General features: G+C 49.0%; 1 protein-coding gene across 4 annotated transcripts in view; it reads right to left on the reverse strand.

Moving 5' to 3' along the window:
* The window catches only part of SNX29 (sorting nexin 29), a 591,305-nt gene that overhangs the window by 219,676 nt on the left and 353,344 nt on the right, over window positions 1–18,285 (reverse strand). For all 4 annotated transcript variants that reach the window (XM_086375716.1, XM_086375717.1, XM_086375714.1 and 1 more), the window contains one exon: window positions 3,756–3,872. In XM_086375716.1, the coding sequence (XP_086231842.1) occupies window positions 3,756–3,872 (117 nt within the window). The remainder of the gene's footprint in view (window positions 1–3,755; window positions 3,873–18,285) is intronic.

The raw sequence follows: 18,285 nt of genomic DNA on the forward strand, positions 1-18,285 counted from the left end.
TAAAATAAACGACTTACTTTAAAAGTCATAAAAACATACCACTGAGAAGACACTGTGTCTTTGTACCTATCTCTAAAAAAGCAATTACCATCTGGACTTCCCTGGCGGTCCAGTGGTTAAGACTTCTGACTCTCACTGCAGGGGTCACAGGTTCAGTCCCTGGTCAGGGAAGATCCCACAGGCCAACAGGTGCAACCAAAAGAAAAATTATTATTTGCTCCATGGAATTGTCCTCTGCTCTAAACAGTGAAGTTCTCACCTAGCAAACACTTAATGGAGCACCTACTCTGTGTCAGGCACAGTCTTGGGCATGGAGATTCAGAGACGAAAACAGGGCCACCCCCCTCCGCCCCAGTGCCCACCAACAAGTGCCTTTACCAGCAGCATCTCGTGGAATCCCCAAAGCCACCCGATAGAAGAGGAAACCAGGGCTTCCAAACACAGCAGACCCCTCCCTGCCCTTGAGGCCCTTGAATACTCTGGTGTCTGGGAGGAAGTCTAATCTGAGGGCAGCAGAGAGTGGCAATGAGAAGAGCCTCCCCCAACAGAGGCCCCTCAGGACGGGCGGGAGCATGCAGGCGTGCTAAGTCGCTTCAGTGGTATCCGACTCTTTGCGACCCTATGGACCACAGCCTCAGTAGGCTCCTCTGTCCATGGGGATTCTCCAGGCAAAAATACTGGAGTGCATTCCCACGCCCTCCTCCAGGGGCTCTTCCCAGCCCAGGGATAGAACTCTTGTCTCATGTTTCCTGCATTGATAGCCGGGTTCTTTGCCGCTAGCACCACCTGGGAAGGAAGAGTGGGCTCCAGAACCGAAACTGAGCTCACGGCTGCCTCCCTCCTTTGTCCAGGCTGCCTGGCTCTAGGCAGATGACTAGAGCGGGCCTGAGGCAAAATCGACAAGGTCAAGGGGCTTCCCTGGGCCAGTGTCAGAAAGGCCAGCTCTTCCCAACAGCCTGCAGGACCACTTACTCTCTCCTGACTGCTGGCCATCACAGCCTGCCCGCCGGAAAGGCTCTGATGACAGTTTGAGCTGCCTCTGGGTAAAGGATGGCACTGCCCTCATGGGCATCCAGACTGGAGGCCAAAGGGAGTGCGGCACGAGGAGAGAAGATGGGTCACTTATCAGGGGTCCAGGGAAACCTGGACTCCACCACTTACTACTTGACATTCACTCACTCATTCTGTAAGTCAACTTACAGTCATTAAGTACCTACTGTGTGAATCACTGGAATTTAAAGGGAAAAAGACAGGGCACTTACCCTCAAAGAGGTGGTGGTGCCTCGAGACACTGATTAGTGAGAGATAAACATAAAATTATAGTAAGAGAAGGAGAGAGAGATACATACAAACATCACACTTGACAAGGAAAATCTGCCCTTGTTGGGTCTCCTGAGGAGGTGATTCTGATGGTGAGTGGCCTGGGCCCAGAGCCTTACTCCAGGCAGAAGGGACGGGAGCAAAGGCCCCACAGAGGGAGAAAGCAAAGGACCTGGAGCTGAAGGAGCCCGATGGGCTGGGGGCCCAGCACCGTGCTGGAGCTTAATCATAAGTCCAGCGGGGCCTGAACCCTCTGCATCTCAGCTGCCGTGCTTACTCAAGAGGAGGCTAATTTCATTTGATTCACAGGCTGGACTTCAAATGAGAGGGGACTTCTCTGGCAGTCCAGTGGCTAGGACTTTGCCTTCCAATGCAGCGGGGGTTCACTGGTCCGGTCAGGGAGCTAAGATCTTGCGTGCCTCCCAGCCAAAAACAAATTCAATAAAGACTTAAAAAAAAAAAAATCAAATGAGATAAGGAAGGCAGAGATCCATGTGTGCCCAACACACTGTTGAACTCCGACAACTGGGAGCTCCTGACGGGTACTGGCGCTCAGAAAGAGTTTTCCTGCAACGGGTGGAGGAGGACAGAAAGAGGTCCTCTCTTCTGAAGGAGGACAAAAAGAAGATTCAGTGCCCCAGAATCTTGTAAAATGAGAACTCTGGATCTATATCCAGTCAAGAGAGCTCCATGAGCTGCCTGACAACCTTCTGGTCTAAGTGTGGGATTTCACAAGGATGTTGTGTCAACTCTGTTTTAAAGATAAAAACAGAAAACAACCATATATCCATCAATAGGGCCTGGTTAGACGAACTATGGTATTGCCAGTTCAAAGGATTACGATGCAACTCTTTAAAACAATGACGTGGACCTACATGCAAAGTATCGATAAAATAAAGTGACCTCTAAAGTGCATAGTTAGAAGGAAGAAAAGTAATAGACACAACAGTGAACAAAGCAGGTGACTAGTGATTAAACACGTAGGCACGTGCATGGGGCTTACTCAAGCCACGCTCATCTCTAGAAAGACAAACCCAAGACTGATCGCTGTTATTGCCTCTGGGACAGAAAATAGATTTCTTTTTCACTGAATATACCCTTTTATGCTACTTGGCTGTTTAGCATGTATGTAACAAGGTTTGCCAAGAGTCCAAATTTTGATAATTTTCAATTGTTTAAAAAAGAAAAATCCAGTCTCTGACGGCACACAAACCCAGATCTGTCACTTCTCACTACAATTCAAAAAACTAAGAAAATTATGAGACAAGAAGAAATTTGAACACTGATATTTGTTGGTATAAATGAATTATTGATAACAGAGGCTGACAATGATATTTGTTTCAATTATACTTGATTGCTCTATCTGTTCTCTTGATTTTTATAGCTATATTCTGAAACGTCTAGAGATGAAATAATGCCTAATATTTGATTCAAAACAATACAGAAGGGGAAAGCAGGTGTTGGGAATCTGAAATAAGATTGACTATGACTGACAATAGTTCAATCAAACCATGGTCACATCAAAGTGTATCACATACCCGCCAACCTTTGGGTGTTATTAACATCTGACATCATAAGAAAGTTTTAAAGCAAAGAAAAAGCTGTTATAAACGTGCACAAAAGGACAAGATGCTCTCAGCAACGTGGTTTGCAGTAGCAAAATAATGGAAACAACCCCAATGTTTATGAACGCAAAGCCAGATTTAAACTAGAGCAGTATTTTCGTTCAACAGAGAATTACAGATTTAACAAAGTGAACAAACTCAGTGGGGCTTTCTCAACCAGGGGTGATTCTGCCCCTGAGCGGACATCTGACAATGTCTGGGGATATACTTGGCTCCTGTGACTGGGGTGGCGGGGGGTTGCTACTGGACTCTAGTGAGTAGAAATTGGGGATGCTGCTACACATCTTATGATACACAGGATGGCCCCCGACAAAGAAGGAAATGGCTCAAAGTATCAAGAGGGCTGCAGTTTAAAATCCCTCTATTACAGTGGCCCTCAACCTTTAGATACCGGGACTGGTTTCATGGAAGATAATTTTCCCATGGGCCGTGGAGGGGAGGGTGGTTTGGGGATGATTCTTGTAAGGAGCATACAACCTAGATCCCTCTTGTGTGCAGCTCACAGTAGGGTTCCTACTCCTATGAGAACCTAATTCCGCCGCTGATCTGACAGGAGGCAGAGCTCAGCTGCTCATGTGAGCGATGGGGAGTGGCTGTAACACAAATGAAGCTTCACTCACTTGCCCACCAACCACCTGGGTGGCTGGTACCTGGATGGGGGCACCATCTGAGTGGGGGTACCTGGATGCTCTCCCTTTTAATCTCTGTGCTTTTCCATGCCCTCGACATTGATGTAACAGAAGGGTTGCGGGCAGCAGAGGTGGTAGGCAGACAGTGTGGGCAGAAGTTGGGCAAGGCTGAGGCACTCACCGGCCCCCGCAGGTCGATGAGCTCCTGCCGCATCTGGGAGACGAGGGCTTCCTTGGCCACCAGGGCCCGGTGCAGGCGCTCGTTGAACTCGATCAGCTCGCCATGCATCTCCGCCACCTGCAACACACAAGCACCAGACGGTAAAGCTCGGGGGCAGACCCTCCCCACGGCCCATCCCGCCTTCTCTGAGCCCACCACTGGTCAGCTGGCACCGAGAGGTTGTTGAGCTGGAAACAATGAACGCTGCTTCCTTATGGATCAGCTATGCAAATCCACTCATTTAAGCTGGATATGTTTTTGATTTGGTGGAACTGAACACTGTAGTATCAATGGTCCCAGTTTATAGTCCAGAATATGACTACATCAGGTCATTTTTGGACCTGAGGCTTTTATTCTTAGGAAATGAACACTTGTCTAGCAAAGGCTTTCTTTCTCATCTGAGTTGTGCCTGTCAAGAGCCCCCTGCTAATGGCACAAGTAGAATGGCTGACAACTTCTTTTCTTTCTTTAAAAAAAAACAAAAAACTTATTTGGCTGTAAAATTTATTTTTATTAAATTTATTTGGCTGTAACATGGCACCCCACTCCAGTACTCTTGCCTGGAAAATCCCATGGATGGAGGAGCCTGGTAGGCTGCAGTCCATGGGGTCACTAAGAGTCGGACACGACTGAGCGACTTCACTTTCACTTTTCACTTTCATGCATTGGAGAAGGAAATGGCAACCCACTCCAGTGTTCTTGCCTGGAGAATCCCAGGGACGGGGGAGCCTGGTGGGCTGCCGTCTCTGGGGTCACACAGAGTCGACATGACTGAAGTGACTTAGCAGCAGCAGCAGCAGCATTTGTTTAGTTGTGGCATGTGGGGTCTTTGTTGGGGTGAGTGGGTTTTCTCTCTAGGTGTGGTGCACAGGCTTAGAAGCCCTGTACCAACTGGGATCCCAGTTCCCTGACCAGGGATCAAACTTGCATCCCCTGCACTGGAAGGTAGATTCTTAACCACTGGACCCCCAGGGAAGTCCCTGATGAACCATTTCTGTTCACTGAGGCTTTGGTTTTGAAAACCGAGACAACAGAATCAGAGTCTTGCTGAGGATGGTGATGGGGAGAGTGACCGACACGCCTGAGGCAGCACAGATGCCCAGTGGCCCCTGCTTGCTCTCTGCTGGGAAGACACCTGAGGTAGGTGGTATTACTCCTGCCACACAGACAGAGGAATGATGTCAGAGGAGTCTCAGGAGCAGGATCAAGGCCACACAGCTAAGGCTGACTCTGGAGTCCTGGCTCTTGATCACTGGGCCACATGCCACAATCCTGCCCCTCCACTCAGGCCTGCAGAGAGCCTGCAGATTTATCCACACTTCAATACTCTTGGCTGATCCCAAATAAAAAATGGAGGTTGGGATAAGATAGCCTATGACTGGTGCACAGAATCAATAACAGATCTTTCCGTGTTTAACATACAAAGGGAACAAGGATATCCTGCATGGTCAAAGCATACAGTAATTCCTCTGATTGTAAGAGTGATCTTGGGACTTCCCTGGCAGTCCAGTGGTTAAAAGACCACACTTTCACTGCAGGGGATACACGTTTGATCCCTGGTCAGAGAACTGAGATCCCACATTCCATGTGATACAGCCAAAAGAAGAAAAAAAAGTTTTTTTTTTTAAGAAAAGTGATCTTATTGGGGCTTATAATCAAAATAAACTAATTTATTTAAAAAAATTTTTTAGATAAATGTGAGGTATAATCTTGCCATGCTCATCAGAAACCATGAAAGATGACTCTGGCAAGTACCTTACAGAGAACACACCCCCGCGCCCCACCCCGCCCCCGCCAAATGTAGAGGTCAAGCAGACCCCAGCCAGCCCCTGTCCCCCTGCCCCTCCCAAGAAATCACCCCTCCTATACCCAAGACTTTAGCCAGGGTCTTACTACATTCAGTATAATGTATAAATAGTACCAGAACATTTATAAGTACTCTAGGTAAAATATAAAACATACTGTTAGAATACAGAAGGGATGTAAGGAGAAGTTTTATGGGCAAAAAAGAGATTAACCTAAATCTAGATGCTTCAGAAGGAATAAAGGGAAGCTGTCATTTTATTTTTCTGAATACAATATATATAAAAGGTAAAAGGCACAGGGAGGAAATACAGAAGATACTGACATTAGTCAAGGGATATTTTTTGTTTCCATTCTTTCTACTTTTCCTTACTTTTCAGTTTCTTATTAACGAGCATTCTTTCATTTATCAGAGAGAATAACCACTCAGGCTCTTTAAAAGAATTAAAAATTCTTCATGTGCAACTCAAGGAAGCAGCCAGGTGCAGTCAGCATGAAACTTCTCAGGTTCCCCACTGCAATCCTGATACTTCTGTTAAGTTGCTCAGTGGCTCTTCACTCAGATGGCAATCCCTCTGTCTCCCAGGTGCCCAGCCTATTCAAACCGGTGAGAAACGCAAAGTGAAAAAGGCACAGCAGATACTGTGATGGCCACACAATTAACTAATGGAGAATAAGTCACTGAGCCTTTGACCAAACTCTCGTGTCATACAGACCTAAAATCAATATTCCCCGGTTGCCTTATTTCCGTATAAAAAAGCTTAAGATGACCATCAGGCCTTTCACAAACAAATACAACATCACTAATAATACCTACTTGATTCCTCCGCACACGCAGAAATCATACAAACCCTCCTCGAGCTTCCTTGGGGCTGAGAATCCATTTACCACACAGTAAGCAGGAAACACATACAACTGCCAATTTTGCTGCTAAATACCTGCTAATATACCCCCACAACATACAAGCTTTAAACAAATGTCACCATCATTTCCAAAGCAAAGTAGGGTTTTGCTTTGTGTTTGTGTTTTGTGTGGCAGTGGAAGCCAGGGTGTTAAAACAATTTTCCATACATGCATAAAACATTGGAACATCCCAGCTGCAAGTGGTGTTTATCACGAACTGTCCAAACCCTGGTTCTATTTTGCAGCCAGAGAGTAACTTGACCACATCAGACAAAGCTTTCATCTCACTAGAGAATGGGGGGGGGAAATCCTATGGAACCAAGGAGACAAAACCTGACAAACAGTTTCCAGCAGTCATTAAAACAGCAATGCTCACTGTTACTAAGTAAGCTCTGAAACCCTGGATTTCTCCGTTTCATATCCCCACAAACAGTTATTGATATAAACGGCTTTCACCTTACATAAACCACACTGAGCTTCCTACTCCTCAAATACCTCTTTCCAAACTATAGCATGACGAGAAATGAACTCGAGATTCAGAGCCAGCCTCAGAGGAGAAGCGTGAACCACAAACGGTTCCCATTACCATCAAAATAAAAGGCACCACCACTGCCTGCTGGAATTTCTATGAGGCTCTGAGGGCACTTACAGGTTGCATATGACCTTCCTTCCCTATTTCCAACAGCCGCAGGGAATGAGAGAGAGAGCAATGTCCCCCAGTCCTTCTCCACCAAGGAGCAAGAGTGATCTTCCCAAAGCAACAGCTGATATTGTCACCTGCTGTTTAAAATCTTCAATGCTTCCCACTGCCCTAAAGATAAAAATCCATCTCCGTGCAGATCTGGCTTCAGCCTCTCTCCCTAACACCATCTCCTGCCCCTTCCTCTCGTGTTTTCTCCCCAGTCACTCGACCCAGAGGGTTTTCTATGTTCCGTAAACATGCTGAGCTCTGGGAGCTCACCTTATGAACAAAAAGGAGAAAGACACAACCAGCAGAGGAAATGACAGGTGCAAAGGCCCAGAGGATGGCAGGAAAGCAGCCGAAAGAGGTGCTTTGAAAAGGCTCAGACTCTGATGCAAGGCAAGCCTTCGTTGGCTCACTTAATGCGTGCTCTTGTGCAAGTCACTTAACCTCTATGACCCTGAGGCCCGTCATCTACAAAACGGGGATTAAAAACCACACTCACGGACTTCCCTGGTGGCCCACTGGTTAAGAATCTGCCTGCCAATGCAAGGGACAGGGGTTCAATCTCTGGTCTGGAAACAGTCCATATGCTGTTTGTTGGACAACTAAGTCAGTGAGCCACAACTACTGAGTCCATACATACCCTAGAGGTTGGAGCCACAACTAGCGACCCACGCACTGCGACTGCCAAAGCCCGCATGCTCTATCTAGAGCCCATGATCCACAAGAGAAGCCACCACAATGAGAAGTCTGAGTGCCGCAATGAAGAGTTGCCCCCACTCACGGAAACTAGAGAAAGCCGGTAAGCAGCAATGAAGACCCAGGACAGCCAAAAAATAAGTTCAGTTCAGTTGCTCAGTCGTGTCAGACTCTTTGAGACCCCATGGACTGCAGCCAAAAATAAATTAATTAAAAAAAAAAAAAGAAAACAACACTCATCTCAGGGGCCGCAGTGTGGATGAAATGAGCTGCGGCCCTTAGCAGGCTCAATACTGTGCCCAAGCGTGGCAAAGGCTCAGTGAATGTGAAGTGGTTGTATGGAGGGTGATCACATTAAAGGGACATGAGAAAGGAAGAAAAGGACAAGCAGATTTCTGGAAGCCAAATGGAAAAGTACCAAGCCGTAACAAGCGGCTCAGAGGGCTGTGGAGAGAGGCTCGCTGTCCCCCAAAGCGGGAGCATCACCCAGAGAACTGCTGACCACTCACCAGGCAATGTTCTCAGTGGTGAGGCACAGGGAAGTCATGGGGTTCACATCCTAGAAGTCAGACAAACTGGACTAGCACTCAGGGAGAGAGGAGGACTTGGAAGGAATCAGGAAAGGCCTCGTCCAGAGAAAACACTCAGGAGTCACTTCTCTGATGGGCCTTGACACATGCCAGGCAGCCTCCCATGGCTGACCCATGCCCTAAATCACAGTCAGGCACTCGCTGTGTTCTGGGACCATCAATGCTCAGGGCTGCCTTAAAAGTCAGCCGTGGGATTTGCCTGGTGGTCCAGTGATTAAGAATCCGCCTGCCAAGGCAAGGGGCATAGATTTGATTCCTGGTCCAGAGAGATTCCACATGACAAGGAACAACGAAGCCCCCGAGCTGCAACCACTGAAGCCTGCAAGCCCTAGAGTCCCTGCCCCACAAGAGAAGCCCCTGCAGTGAGACGCGACCACGACTAGAGAGCACTCCCCCACATGGTGCGACTAGAGAGAAGACCCTCTGCTTGGTGCGACTAGAGAGAAGCCTGTGCAGCAGCGAAGACCCAGCGCAGCCAAAAATAAATGAATAAATAACACCATGCATGGCTCCCAAGCTGTGTCTGGAAGGTGCACAACTCATGAGCTAATAACGTGTGACTGCTTATCAGTCATCATTTGGGTTTTGCCCTTTAGCATTGAGAGAAGAGGGGAGAAAGACTGAAGAAGTTTAAGTCACAAGACTCTTTGGCAATACATGTCAAACTTTTAAAATCTCTCACCTTGTGTTTAGCAAACCCGTGCTAGGGAGTATCCTGTGTGCTAGGGAGTAAACCTGTGCTCAAGCAGTTTAGCTCCAAATGGCTGGAGTCCACCTAAAAGCCCAACCACAGGGCCTAGTGAAATCTATCAGGTTTTGCTGCTATCCCCCACTTCCTGCTGCTTGGCAGACATCACTAGTCAATCAGGGCTTTCTTCCTCAAGAAGACACTCAGTCACCCCAAACCAATCGATCAGAGGGCTGGCCTACAGGATGACACCTATTTAGTATTCCTGGCAGACGGGGTTGGGGGAAGGCGTCAGAGAAGGCTGACGTCTGAGCTGGGCTAAAGATGATGCCTTTATAAGATGGTGCCTTTATGAAGATGATGCCTTTATAAGATGCTTTTATAAGATGAAGCCTTTGGCGATTCAAGAGGCTGAGCAATCCCTTCCAGCTGGAGCATCAGGAAAGATGCTCTCTGAAAAAAAACGTGTCTGTGAAAAAGCTCTTAAGTCTGTAAAAATCCCAGGAATTATCATAATGACCTGCCAAATCATGAAAAGATTATAATTTTTTAAAAACTGCCTTTGGCATTTCCTTTCATATCACGATGTTCTATCTAATCACATTCAAGTAAATCTTGCTTCGCCCCTCCTCTGGCTATGGAATGAGACACGTCCTGATTAATTAGACCAAGATACCTGCAGTTTCCCAGGTGGTACTAGCGGTAAAGAAGCTGCCTGCCAATGCAGGAGAGGTAAAGGACACAGGTTCGATCCCTCAGTCAGGAAGATCCCCTGGAGCAGGAAATGACAACCCACTCCAGTATTCTTGCCTAGAGAATCCCCATGGACAGAAGAGCTTGGTGGGCTGCAGTCCACAGGGTGGCAAAGAGTCGGACAAGACTGAAGCGACTTGGCACGTACGCACCCCCAAATTTTAACAGCAACTGACACTCTTCAGGTCACATTCCCAAACTCTCAGAGAATACTGACTTGATGCCTCAGAATCTACCTCGATTTTATAAAATGCGCAGGCTATGTGTGAGTCCCACTGACAATGGCTGTGGGGAGAGACCTGGAACCTTCCGCTGTGGTAAGGATACTGCAACCACCTTTGAGAGACAAAGCCCTCACCAGTGCCTACCAGTCTTCAAGGGTTTTGTTGTTGTTGTTGCTGTTTTTGACATGGACCATTTTAAAAGCTTTACTGAACTTGTTACAATATTGTTTCTGTTTAATGTTTTGGCTTTTTGCCCAGGAGGCATGTGGGATCCTAGCTCCCCACCAGGGATGGAACTTGCCTCTCCTGCATTGAAAGGTAAAGTCTTAATCTCTGGACCACCAGGGAAGTCCCTTAACACACCTGTGAACGCCAACTATACATCGGGCCTTTTCCTGGCATTAGATCACCCAGCTCGCGACCCTTGCCACCCTCCTGTGAGTGGCAGGGCTTCTTACACATGGGCCCTTGAGGCTCAGAGAGGTCAGGCTATGAGCCAAAGGCACCAGAGTCAGAGCCACTGCCTGTGTCCTCTGCCCTCCACCCTGGGGCACAGCAAGGAGCCGAGCCCTTCAGGGGTTAAGAAGATGAGCCAGTCCCACAGAGTAAACGGTAGCAGCCCCGTGTGGACCAGTGGCTCCCAAAGCAAGCTGATGGTTAGACGCTTGGAGGGCTTCTGAGAAATACTGATTTCTGGGTTTCACTCCCAGAAAGGCTGATTCAACATGGGGGAGTCCAGAGTAATACTTTTAAAAGACCCTAGTGACCGTGATGCTCAATCAAACTTGGGAACCACTGGCAAAGACAAGGGGGGAAGAGGGTTCACATACACAGATGTGAACTGCGAGCTTTTCGGTTCAGCATTTGTAGAATCAGGAGGTCATGGAAGCTCCTCCACTTGTCAGCTCTCGACTTCTGGATTCTCAAGGAGGTGAACAAAGCCACGGCCAGAGAAAAACCTCATCTAGCCTACCGGCCAATACCAGACAGCGGCAAGCACCCCGGGCAGAACGGCTCCTCCTGCGATGACACAGGAGTTCCGCAACAGCGCTGCCTGAGGGCGCGGTGAGTGGCAGCTGGCGTGTCAGCTGTCTGCTACCCATCTGAGGCAAGCACAGAAATTCATAGTAAGCATTTCAAAACATTTGAAGCCATCTCATCTTGGTATGAAATCCAGGAATTCCACAGTTTTTCTAGTTTTGGGGGGTTTTGTTTTGGGTTTTTTTTTTCCCGCATTTTACAAAAGTTCCAGTCTGTAATGAATTAGAAATACTAAAAAAAAAAAAACAGGTTATTCGCAGATAGTTTCAGAAGCATCTATCTATATCACGTATGCCATCATTGAAACATCTTGCATTAATAATTATTAGAGACAATGACTAATAAAAGGATTTTAAAAAGTCAAAATATGACCATTTTTGGATAAAATTTGTAAAGAGAGTAGAAAGGAAAAATAAGAACCAATGTTATCCACATCTGTTGGTCTTCAGATGTATTTCCCTTGTTACAGTGTCAATGTAGGCTTGAAGACTAAGAAAATCACAAATGTTAACTGAACAACACACGTACAGAACTAGCCCAGGACACAGACATCCTCAAAAAATTACAGTTGATGGCTCAGTAGTGAAGAACCCACCTACCAATGCAGGAGACATGGGTTCCATCTCTGATCTGGGAAGATCCCACATTGCACGGAGCAACTGAGCCCGTGCGCCACAGCTACAGAGCCTGCGCTCTCGAGCCTGGGAGTCCGCGCGCTGCAGCGACTGAAGCCTGTGTGCCTAGAGCCTGCGCTCTGCACCGAGAGAAGCCAGTGCAACGAGAAGCCTGTGCGCTGCAATGAGTAGCCCCCACTCAGCTAGAGAAGAGCCCACGCAGCAACGAAGACCCCACACAGCTAAAAAATAAAAACCACACTTGCCGTTGCCCTAAGACTGACAGTGAGCATTTCCTACAGCCACCTGATCATGTCCATTTCCCAGAGAAGGAAGGTAAGGCTCAGGACCTGAGCAGCAAACCAAAAGGAAGGCGGGAGAAGGCAAGCACCCTGCTCAAGGCCACACAGGAAGCAAGCAGCAGAAGGAAGTGAAAGCGACGGTCGCTCAGTCGCGTCCGACCTTTTGACCCTGTGGGCCATAGCCCGCCAGGCTCAGACTCTTGTGACCCTGTGGGCCATAGCCCGCCAGGCTCAGACTCTTGTGACCCTGTGGGCCATAGCCCGCCAGGCTCCTCTGTCCACGGGATTCTCCAGGCAAGAATACTGGAGTGGGTCGCCATTCTCTTCTCCAAGGGATCTTCTCAACCCACGGATTGAACCCAGGTCTCCTGTGTTGGTAGGCAGATTCTTTACCAGCTGAGCCACCAGGAGAGCCCTAAGCAGCAGAACTGGTTTTCAAATTTCTGGGTCCGGGTTCTGAGGCAGGCTCTCTACCCTGCCCCTCTGCATACACCATGACCAGGATGCTGAGCTGGCACCTCCAGATGCCAGAGGACCCGGAGGACATGAGGAACCTGGGTGGAGCACCGAGAGCATCACCACACACATGCACAATCCTGGAAAAGGCACCGTCTCTGGGCGTGCCTGAGGCCTAGTCTGGCTTATCACAGACCAGTCTGCCCAACACCCCCTAGTCCCCGAGGAGACCCTGGCAGTACAGGAAGGAACACCCAGAGTGAACAAGAACCTGAGCAGAGGCAGCCCGACTGTGGGACTCAGGGTCCCAAAGAGGAACCCAGCAACTTGGCCGGCAGCCAAAATAAGACTTGTTTAGCGTGGTCTTTGCTTCATACACAGGCACTGCGGAAACCAGCAAAGGAAATGCCAACCGGAGACGCTCCAAGGCCAGTGAGGGACACTTGGGGACGTGCGGCATCAACGAGCCATCCAAGTGAGGCCACCTCTGATCAGATGTAGAAAGAGGAGGGCTGGGGAGGTCAAACTCGGGTCCCATCGATCTGCTGTCAGGTGGCCTCTGACTCCTGGTATCTTTTCTACAAAATGAGGGTCTTGTGCCCTGCAGTCCAGGTTGTCATGAGCAACAAAAACATGACGAGTATGGGCAGCACCTGGTGCCTGCCACAGAGTGTGATCCTGAATTCCTCCCAAGGGAGCGCATCCTCTGGCCAGCCACTGCTCCAGGTACTTTACAGGAGCATGTGCCATGGCCTGGGAGGTTGAGATGTATGTCCATTTTACAGATGAGGAAAGCAAGGCTCAGCAAGGTAAAGTGATGGTTCAAAGCCAGTTTGACTGAGGGGTATGAAATGGATTATTTCCTGCCACACCAATAAATAAGGATGTCATAGCCATCCGTGATTCCGGCCCTCCGAATGTGAATTTCTGAGCCCTGAGGGCACCCAGGAAGAACAATTCTGGGTACCAGACAGCCATCCGAAACACCCTACAGCGAGCGGTGAGCAAGGAACTGAAGATGTGAAAAGCCAAACCAGAGAGCTGAGATCCATATAAAACAAATGATTTCAGTGAGCCCAGACTCCTGCATCTTCCCATAGAAAGGCGCTAAATCCCTTAACTTGAAATATCTGATTTTCCTTAACAATAATCTTTTGATGTTCAGACCACCTCCTCCTTATTACAAACTTCTATATAACTTGACTCCTCCCTGCTTCCCACCCCCTCAGAACAGTTCTCTCAGCGTCACTTGAGATGCTGGATCCCAGGCCTGAAGTCCTAAACTTTCCACCAAATAAAACCTAACTCTCAACTTCTAGGTCATGATTATTTTTAAAGTCAACGTGGGCTCGGGGTCTTGCATCTCCAGAGTCTCCCCAGTTTTCCTGTGCCCTCCAGCCCACCCTGTGCTCTGATACTGCAGTGGGGCCAGCCCCAAAAAGGCAGGCAGGCTTGTCCTGGTGAGGCAGAACGCTGGGACCTCAGGACTGATCTTCCTGGACATCACACTGCCAAGCCACCAAGCGACAGGCTCACGGGAAGCTGGGGGAGGGCCAGCTCCATCCTCAAGTGCCACCCGGACAGCGCCATGTGGGCTTCACCCGCAGAGCCGCTGAGATAAGTTCACACTGAAGAGAGACTCCCTCCCTTCATCTCCTCTGTGTTCAGGAAGTTGAAATTGAGGAGGGGATGCTTAAAAACATTTGCCTGGGATTATGGTTTCCTGAGGGAGAAGGAAACACTCAGAACATTCAGCACTAACAGATTATGGGACACCTCTGAGAACAGATGCTATGTACCTGGTGCGGCCCCACCGCAGGGCTGCGGCGTCCCCATCCTCAACACTGGCCCTGGCTTCCCCTGACACCCAACCTTTCAGACAACACAGCAGGCAAGCCGAAGGAAGGTCGCACACAGCAGCAGCCGATAACCTGCCCAGGTAACACCTTCTCTTTCCTGCCTTCCACGAAGAGCCCTTAAAGAGCAAAGGCCGGACAGACAGAAATGGCAATAATAAAAGGGCAGCCAACCCCTTCCTGGAGGTCGTTTGAGACAGATGAGTGAAACAGAGGGAAATAAAGCAAACACGAAACCTCTGAGTTCTAGCACTCTGCTGAAAGACATGTTCTCATCAGAAGAACACAAGAGGCATTGTACAGCTACAGAGGTTTTTAAACAGGTTCCATCAACTTTCACACACCCTTGGACTTCCCTGACAATCCAGTGGTTAGGACTCTGCAATTCCACTGCTGGGGGCATGGGTTCAATCCCTGGTTGGGGAACTAAGATCCTGAGTGATGCAGCCAAAAGAAAAAAAAATAAATGACATGGTCACCGATCCTGGGGAAGTATGACCAGAGGGGCTGCACAGCCTGGAATTTAAGCACAAACTCCAGAGCCCAGAGTCTTGGGATTAAAAACCACCCTTTCCCGCTTCCTAGCTGTGACTTTGGGCATATAGCTTACACCAGCCTTGGCCTGGAAACCCAAGTTCGATCCGTGGGTCGGGAAGATCCTCTGGAGAAGGGAATGGCAACCCACTCCAGTATTCTTGCCTGAAGAATTCCATGGACAGAGAAGCCTGGTGGGCTATAGTCCATGGGGTTGCAAAGAGTCGGGAATGACTCAGCAAATAACACTTTGACTTTCAGGCGCCTAGGTGTTAAAGGATCTGCCTGCCAATGCAGGAAATGCAAGAGACTCAGGTTCTTTCCCTGGGTCAGGAAGATCCCCTGGAGTAAGAAACAGGAAGCCGCTCTAGTATTTCTTGCCTGGGAAATTCCATGGATAGAGGAGCCTGGCGGGCTACAGTCCACGGGGTCATAAAAGCGTCTGACACAAAGCAGCACCAAGGACAGCACGCCGCGTCACTGGTCCTGCAGAATCTACAGCCTCAGATCTTCAGATCTGTCCCCTGTCTGTCATCTCCGTCACCCCAGTATTGGTTGAGAAGCCCCCCATTTCCCACTGCTCTCTCCTCATCGGCCCCACACACAAGCTGACACTCAAATGGCCTCAGATCAGATCAGATCAGATCAGTCGCTCAGTCGTGTCCGACTCTTTGCGACCCCAGGAATCGCAGCACACCAGGCCTCCCTGTCCATCACCAGCTCCCGGAGTTCACTGAGACTCACGTCCATCGAGTCAGCGATGCCATCCAGCCATCTCATCCTCTGTCGTCCCCTTCTCCTCCTGCCCCCAATCCCTCCCAGCATCACAGTCTTTTCCAATGAGTCAACTCTTCGCATGAGGTGGCTGGAGCTTCAGCTTTTTAGCATCATTCCTTCTAAAGAAATCCCAGAGCTGATCTCCTTCAGAATGGACTGGTTGGATCTCCTTGCAGTCCAAAGGACTCTCAAGAGTCTTCTCCAACACCACAGTTCAAAAGCATCAATTCTTCAGCGCTCAGCCTTCTTCACAGTCCAACTCTCCCTATGACCCAAACTTGAGCACATTCCTTCTCCACTTAAAACCTCTCACTGATGCTGACAAAGAAAATGACCAGAGGTCTGCAATTTGTTTCCAAATGACACGAAGGTCGAGGCACGGAGTACGGCTGGCCTTGGGAACTGGAGCCACCTGAGATGATGTGATGCGTAGGGGTAGGGACATGACACTCTTCTGCCCATATTAAAATTCTTCCATAACCCAAACTTTAAAAATTTCTTTCAGTGGATTCCCATGAACTTCCCTGGCATGGTATACAAGTGATAGGAAGAGGGGGAAGGGGGGAAGGGGCGGGAAGAGATACTTCAAAGGAAAAACCGACACTGAGCACGTGAGATTACATGCTGCATCTCCACCTCCCTCCAGGCACATCTCCTGGAATCCTATCTACCCTTCAAAGACAAACTCACATCTCAGTTCTCCTTACTCCCCAGATCTTTTGATACATTTATCCATCTTCTCCATAAATGATTCCTCAAGAGTGTAGGAGCAGTTACGGTTTCATGAGCACTTACTTATTTTCTTGGGGTCCAAAATCACTGCAGCCATGAAATTAAAAGACACTTGCTCCTTGGAAGAAAAGCTATGACCAACCTAGACAGCATATTAAAAAGCAGAGACATCACTTTACCAGCAAAGGTCCACCTAGTCAAAGCTATGCTTTTTCCAGTAGTCAAGTATGGATGTGAGAGTTGGACCATAAAGAAAGCTGAGCACCAAGGAATTGATGCTTTTGCACTGTGGTGCTGGAGAAGACTCTTGAGAGTCCCTTGGACCACAAGGAAATCAAACCAGTCAATCCTAAAGGAAATCAGTCCCAAAAGTTCATTGGAAAAGCTGATGTGGAAGCTGAAGCTCCAATATTTTGGGCCACTTGATGCAAAGAGCCAATTCATTGGAAAAGCCCCTGATGCTGAGAAAGATTGAGGGCAGGAGCAGAAGTGGGTGACAGAGGGTGAGATGGTTGGATGGCATCACTGACTCAACAGATGTGAGTTTGAGCAAGTTCTGGGAGTTGGTGATGGACAGGGAAGCCTGACGTGCTGCGGACAGGGTCGCAAAGAGTCGGCATAACTGAGTGACTGAACTGAACTGAGCACTTACTCCATGTCAAACGCTCTCAGGGCCACACCAGCCACAGCCCCACAGGGGCCTGGTGAGGGGCACGTGGGGCCTAACAAAGCTCCCACGTGGTCCCCAGAGCCACAGGCCCTTGTGCAGTGAACAGCCTACACAACCACACACAGAAGCCTCAGACATTTCACCAGATGCAAACCGCTGCTCCACTTTACAGGAGAGGAAACTGAGGCCCAGAGCAGCTGGACTATTTGCTCATGGACCCACGGAGATGAGGGCAGGGACACCTCAACCCACACTTATTTTGTTACACAAGCCCCACCCTTCACCCCGCTGCCAGGAGGAGATGTGGCCTGGTGGGGCAGCCTCTGCACACAGCAGCACACGACGCTGCTCCCCAGGCCTGTCCTGGAGCACAGGCTCTCATCCAACTCCATGTATCTTCCCGGGGACTGAGGCCAAACCACCAACAAAACCAGACACTTCAGGGCTCATTTCTGCTGGATCAGTGAAGGGTAGGAGGCCACAGAAGGGGAGAGGGTGAAAGTTCCTTTCTGTGAACACAGCAGATTGTCGTTTACCTGGCAACATACAGTGGTCGTAATTATAACCCATCACCACTACAAAAGCGCTGTGCTCTGCCAGGCTTGTGAAAATGGGTCACGGATTACTTTGAAAGGCTCTGCTGGCTTCTCCTTTCAAAAGCACCTTTGTTACAGGCTTGCTCATGGAGGACAACTATCGATTCCCAGGATCGTGGACTTGGAAGGCAGCTCAGCGCTGGCCTCATCTACCTGTCCAGCACAGGGGGCCTTCTCCAGCCTTCTAGCGTTGAGTGGGGGAAAAAAGGGAAAGGCCCTCGTCATCAAGAATACACATTTGCTGAACACACACCCTGGGACAGACCCAGTTCCCAGCACCGCCCCCCCGTGAGTTCATCCACAGGCAACCTTTGAGGCCCAGCCACAGCATTCTCTCTCCTTCAAAAATTCATCGGGGATTCCCTAGTGACTCAGCGTAAAGAATCCACCTGCTGATGCAGGAGACATGGGTTCGATCCCTGATCTAGGAAGATCCCACATGCCTTGGAGCAACTAAGCCCGAGCAGCACAACCATGGAGCCTGTGCTCTAGAGCCCGGGAGCTGCAACCGCTGCCCCCACGTGCTACAGCTACTGAAGCGAGCCCAGAGCCCTCGCTTCACAACAAG

The sequence above is a fragment of the Bos grunniens genome, chromosome 25 (assembly GCF_055505025.1).
Source record: "Bos grunniens cultivar Pamir isolate PY7600 chromosome 25, Bosgru_T2T1.0, whole genome shotgun sequence".
NCBI classification, from domain to species: Eukaryota; Metazoa; Chordata; class Mammalia; order Artiodactyla; family Bovidae; genus Bos; species Bos grunniens.